Below are 6,447 nucleotides of genomic sequence, written 5' to 3'. Positions count from 1 at the left end.
AACACCTACAGCCTCGAGATTTATGGTACAGAAAGAAGAAAATGGTTTCTGAAGGGAAAGTGGGTGGGGTTAGTCTTTTTTACTAACTTCATTTGCCTCATATCATGATGTCTCCACCCACTGGAGTGAGAAATAATCGTATATAAAATGTTGATTTAATTAAAGATTCAGTTCCACACTGATGCTACGTGATGAGCTTTCTGCTCTGTATTAATGATTTAATTGTTATGTGTTACCACGGCAACCATTTTATGATTTTCTGTTTCTCTCATTAATCAGAAGAACGCTGCCAATCATGAGTGTCTGTTACCGCTCTTCTCAGGGTGTGTTCATCATGCTGTGATGTCACCGGAGCAGAAATTTAAACAATGTAATATAGGAAGCATGTGTTAGTCCCGCCCCCACTCTCTGATTGGTTGATGTGCTCTGCGCTTCATTCAGGACAAAGCCTTAAAATATCTGACTCTGTTCTGGCAGGAACACTGCCTGTGGAAAGGTACTCATTCACAGACAAAAATTACAATGTGTGTGTGTGTGTGTGTGTGTGTGTGTGTGTGTGTGTGTGTGTGTGTGTGTGTGTGTGTGTGTGAGATCAGTCGATCAGGCAGGAAATCCACATGCAACAGGACTCAGAGGGTTAAAGGTCAGAAGGAAGGAAGGGGGAGGATTAAATGAGGGTGCAGGGGTTTAGGCGAGATCAAGCATTTCCTCGTAGTTGGCGCTGCGTTTCTTGCCAGGCGTGCCCGCGCCAACATCAGTCCGCGGGAACGTCTGTAATTTGTGTAGCTCTTGTGAAAGTTTTCCGAGGACACAGGTGCTGAGGCTGGAGCAGCGTTTCGCCAGCACTCTGCCCTCGCTGTCGGGAGACACACATGCACAGAAACCGGCTCATAGGGTCATGCATACACACACACACACACACACACACACACACACACACACACACTCCCTCAGCAACTCATGCACTTCTACACCATCTCGGAATATACACTGCATGCGGGCTGCGCTAGGTTGAAGTGTACTCATGTCGTTCCATCAGTGATCGAACCCGGTCCACAATCCCAGCACCGATTCTTTAATAAATCCGACATGGAATCTTACTGACTGGAAATGTTGGAGATGATCATGTGTAACACACACTGAAGTGCATGATGGTTCTGATTTCTCTCTCTGAGTGTGTCATGATTCCGCTTCCCATTTATTCTGTACGGGTTTTTGTTTGGGTTTCAGTTCAGTCTCTGCTTCGCTTCTGTTTCTCTCATGTGTTCTGTCTTTAACCGTGTTTGTCGTTTTTACACTGCTCTTCTGTCAACTGATCCTGTGCTCAGTGCTTTAAAAAATACTTTATCAGAGCTGATCAAAGTTAGAAAAATAAATGTCTATTGCTCAGTGGCTTGAGATTCTGGAACATCACCCAGTGCAGGTTCTGGATCAGATTGTCTGTTTCAGTTTCTCTAATCACACGTTTATATACGATATTTTTATTGAGTGGAGCACAGACTCCTCACACTGCTTCAGGAAGAAAAAAGTGTTACTGACTATGTCTGATCTGGTCTGATTAGAGAATTGATGTTGTGGCTTTGACAATAAAAACAGAGAGTTTACGGCTGATTGGACAGAGCAGTGTGAGTTTGCATCCCTGGTGTCTGTGTCAGTAATCAGAATGTGAAGCATCACAGTGAACTAAAACATAATCACTCCAAATAATTAGATTTATTTTTTTCGCAGTCTGGTTTCCATCAAATCCTGCGCTCTGATTGGCTGGCGAGCGGGTCTGTATCCTATGGTACGGACCCTGGTTACGGACCCCGGTTATGGACCTTTGGCGACTTGCTCGTTCACAACAACAACAAACATAGTAGCAATTTTTGTCAACATTTATTTTCGCATTTCTCAGGAGAATAGCATTAATTTTACAGCATGGATAGCGATAATGACAGCGTTCACAGCGAAAGCGAGTTTTACTCCCCTGAGGAAGAAGAAATAAAATAAAACATTTCAGGAGAAAGCTAAAAACCTCTAACTGCTGCCAACGCCAAGCAAAAACATGGCTGAATCCTGAATGACTCCTATTTGTATAAATAGGGGACGACATAGGCGGCAAAATGTAGTTTTTTTCCTGCCATGGAAGTGCACTTGTATACCGAGGAGGAAGCCATTTGCATTACAGCCGTGAATGAGGATTCAAAATGGCGGCTTGGCTCGGTTTTCCCTTTCGGGCGCTCTCGTTTTCTGTTAGAATTTGGTAAAGAAAAAGATAAATATATTATTTACCAGCTTAAGGTCGGTCCGTATGGTGAAATACTGTGACCTCGGCCTTAAATACTGACCTCGACCCAGAGGACCTTGATCAGTACTTTCAAGACCTCAGTCACAGTATTTCACCAGACGGACCTCCCAGCTGGTAAATAACATATTTTTATTCCAATAAATTAATCATTAAAGGTTAAATATTAAAATGTAGCTGCTGGTTTATAAAGCGTGTTAGTCGCTTATCCTCAACCTCATAAACTAAGAATTTTGTCATTTTGAATATAACAAGACAGATTTTAATTGAGTAGCATCGCTTTAAACAGGATTTATTTTAATCATCTTTAAAAATGCACTCGATCCAATTTCAGGCTGTGAAGGAAACATGGACACTCAGATATCTCCAGCTCCATGAGTGACTAATCCCTGGAGACACTCCCGGCTCCTTTTGGCTCCTCTGAGCTGTGTGTGTGTGTGTGTGTGTGTGTGTGTGTGTGTGTGTGTGTGTGTGTGTGTGTGTGTGTGTGTGTGTCACTTAGAATTCTCAGGTCGGCTTTTTCAGAAGCTGTGTGAGATGTGTCCCTCAGCACGAGGAGTTCCTCAGGGCTCCTCAGAGCTCCTCAGAATATCCAGTCAAGTTCAGAGTTTTATTAGCCGAGCTGAGCAGATCATGAATCAACGTCACTTCCTGAGATTTTCAGAAACTTTATACAGAGTGGAACAAGTCCATAGGGAACTGGTGAGGGCGAGATGATTGAGCAGTTCAAGTGGATTAGAGTTCGATCACTGATGGAATAAAGACAGCTCAGACAGTGGTGTGTGTGTGTGTGTGTGTGTGTGTGTGTGTGTGTGTGTGTGTGTGTGTGTGTGTGTGTGTGTGTAGAACATGCTCCACCAGCGTTAGCTCCCATCACAGTCATGCAGTCATTCCTTTGCATTTATAAATCAGCTTGTAAAAGGTTTCATGCTCTGCTTCTCTGACGTTCTCACAAGCGAGTGAAGGTTCTGTAGATTCCTTCAGCTGAAGACATGAGAACGGATCCATGCAGGAGGACTGGGAGGAATTTTTTTCTTAAATATTGTTCTGAAATATCTCTACAGTGTGTAAAATTCTGTTTCAGGAACATACCTGTGTCTCACTAATCCCCAGTGATGAGTTTAAACCTAATGCATGTCACTACTTTCTCTTTAATTCAGTCAGAATACTCACACACACACACACACACACACACACACACACACACACACACACACACACACACACACACACACACAGCTCAGAGGGCTAAACACAAAATTACAAAACCATTTTTCATGATGATGTTATATTATTATATTATTAATATTATTATATTATTTTCACAGCATTCTCTCTCTCTCATTAACTTTACACTAAATGTAATGGATCAGTGAGAAGCTGGAGAATAAAATCATCTGTTACTGAGTGAAAATAAAAACATGACCCAGCTGATCCACTACAGTCAGGGGAGACAGCGGCACTGCAGACATCCCATAATTCATTTTAGAGCAATTATAAATAAATAAATAAATACCTGTTGCTGTCAGTCCTCTGGTCCGATTCCTCCACTGCCATCTGCACAAACTCTCTAACGATGGCGTTCAGTAACCTGCGAGCTTCATAATCACTCAGAACCACAGGGTCTGACAGAAAGTCTAATACAGGTCTGCACACACACACACACACACACACACACACACACACACACACACACACACATCAGCAAACATACACACTGCACACAGTGAATACCTTGGTACACCTGTGTGTGTGTGTGTGTGTGTGTGTGTGTGTGTGTGTGTGTGTGTGTGTGTGTGTGTGTGTGTGTGTGTGTGCGCAGACCTGAGTGGTGCTGCATGTGAGCTGTACAGGTGACAGACAGTGAGGACAGAGACAGCAAGGACAGCGGAGATCTTCATCATGAACATGGTCTGCTGTAATAACACATTAATAACATGTTATTAACAGATTATTAACACATTATTAACAGACTGAAGATGGAATTTTATTTTTATTTCAAATTTGAATAAAACACAAGTTGAATTTCAGTTTAAATGTAAAATCATTAAAGATTTTTGAAGAAAACTTTGATGTAAATGTATGTAAGTGATGTGAATTTCAGCTGAATGCTCATTTCTCACACAGTGTATTAAATCACTCGGCCGATTCTCTGCTGATCAGAGACTCAAACACATTGCGACACCAAAAGGAGAATTTCATACATCCATTTATTTTAAAATTTAATTTTTGTTCTTGTGAAAAAAATTATTAGAGAATAGAAATTTAATTAAATTTATTAAAGGTGCCATTGCATCGTTTTTTCATTAATTGTGCGGTGGTCTCTAGTACGAATGAATGCCCTGTGAGCCGGTTTTGGTGAAAAAAAATGCTGTGGTGCTCCTGTTTCAGGCTGTTCTAGTTTGGTGGAGGAGTGGGTGACGGGAGAACGACAGGTTTCAGCTCTTACTCATGAATATTCATGACATGTAAACATATCACTTCTGATTGGCTAACAGCACTGTGACGCTCCCTCCAGTGGGTTATGGGCGAGGCCATGAATACTAATTTTCGAAGTGACGTAAGTTCGTAGGGCTTTTTCTGATTCGCTTGTTTTTCCGTCTATTTTCTTTCATAGGCTGATACAGGGATTGGGGGTAGAAGAATATTTTCACGTGCAGCATGCATATGCAACTCGGAGTGAACTATGGTATTTCAAAAAGAGCAAGTATTAAACGGTTTGTCGTGGAATGACACCTTTAAGCCTCAAAACTTAACATACATTTTTGGAATAAAGCAAAAAAATCAGATTTAATAATTACTGTAATAATAATAATAATAATAATAATAATAATAATAATAATAGATTATTGCACTTAAATAAATTGACAGAAAATATTTTAAAATGTAACAATATAAATAATTAAAAAGCTGGAAAAAAATTTACAGCAAAATAATTAAATTAATTAGAAAATTTCAAATACAAGTAAAGGCTAAGTACAATTATTAATAATTCATTAAAAATAAATTATTATTATTAGTATTATTATTATTATTATTAGTAGTAGTAGTAGTAGTAGTAGTAGTAGTAGTATCTATTGTTCATCCATTTATCCAGTAGCATGTGTGGACAAAAAATACAGAAACCTGGACACACACACACACACACACACAGAGAGAGAGAGAGAGAGAGAGAGAGAGAGAGAGAGAGAGAGAGAGAGAGAGAGAGAGTTCTTACCTGTAAAGTCCCAAGTTACTCTGCGTGAAAATAAAAGCACAGCGACTTGAAACACAGTGGTCTTCTTGAGCTTCTGAATGCAGCTCCAGCTCACACACACTTATATTCCACAGGTGGGGGCGTGGCGTAGTTAATTATCCCATGCTGTCCAATCACAGGCTAGGGGTGGGGTTTGATGAGTGCAGGTTATGAGAATGACGATGTCATGACAGAGTTTTTCTGTGTGACGTCTTTTTTTTTTTGTTCGTGTGGACGAAGATCAGAAATTCACAGAGGAGGGAATAAAGAGAACCTCCACCCTGAGAGTCTCTCTCACACACACACACACACACACACACACACACACACACACACACACACACACACACACACACACACACAGTGCAATGATGCTGACAGGTGGAGCAGAGAACTCCCTCTGCCTAAGACACAGCTTGCCAGCTTCTACTCAGTTCCAGGATTCTCACAGAAGCTCAAGCCTCAGACCCTCAGCACGGTTCCTCAGTCCACACAGGAACCAGAACAGGAACTGAGTTCTTTCATGATGTTCCACAACAGCAAATGTAACTATAAACAATTAAAAATTTTGATGTGTCATATATTAATAAATAAAAATTATTAATCATTGGTAAGTTGCTGTGTTATAAGAGGAATAAAACACTTCGGGTCATGCTGTTAGAGGAAAATAATCAACACAGTGGTGATAACAGTAAAGTCCACTTCATCACACCACAACAGCACTGATTATTTTCCTAATAAAGAGTATTTAATTTCTCTAATAACACAGACATTTGTGTTTTATTCTTTACCTACCGTCTTTCTTTTTCAAAATGATAAGTTAATTATATTCAGTGTGTGTGTGTGTGTGTGTGTGTGTGCATTTGCTGAATTCTATATGGAAAATGAATATTTACAGGCGAGTGTAAAATTTCTGTGTAAGTCA

General features: G+C 40.4%; 1 protein-coding gene across 1 annotated transcript; it reads right to left on the bottom strand.

Annotated features, from left to right (window-relative positions):
- Positions 1–590: 590 nt before the first annotated feature.
- Positions 591–5,565, bottom strand: LOC132891076 (calcitonin-like). Its single transcript, XM_060928556.1, has 4 exons — positions 5,505–5,565; positions 4,112–4,203; positions 3,804–3,935; positions 591–856 (listed from the first exon to the last, which is right to left on the bottom strand). The coding sequence occupies exons 2-4, from the start codon at positions 4,195–4,197 to the stop codon at positions 688–690; spliced, it is 387 nt and encodes a 128-aa protein (XP_060784539.1). The 5' UTR covers positions 4,198–4,203; positions 5,505–5,565; the 3' UTR covers positions 591–687.
- Positions 5,566–6,447: the final 882 nt, after the last annotated feature.

This window comes from Neoarius graeffei, chromosome 8 (genome assembly GCF_027579695.1).
Source record: "Neoarius graeffei isolate fNeoGra1 chromosome 8, fNeoGra1.pri, whole genome shotgun sequence".
NCBI classification, from domain to species: Eukaryota; Metazoa; Chordata; class Actinopteri; order Siluriformes; family Ariidae; genus Neoarius; species Neoarius graeffei.
The sequence above is the reverse complement of the archived record's forward strand: the minus strand, read 5'-3'. Positions and strand labels throughout refer to the sequence as shown.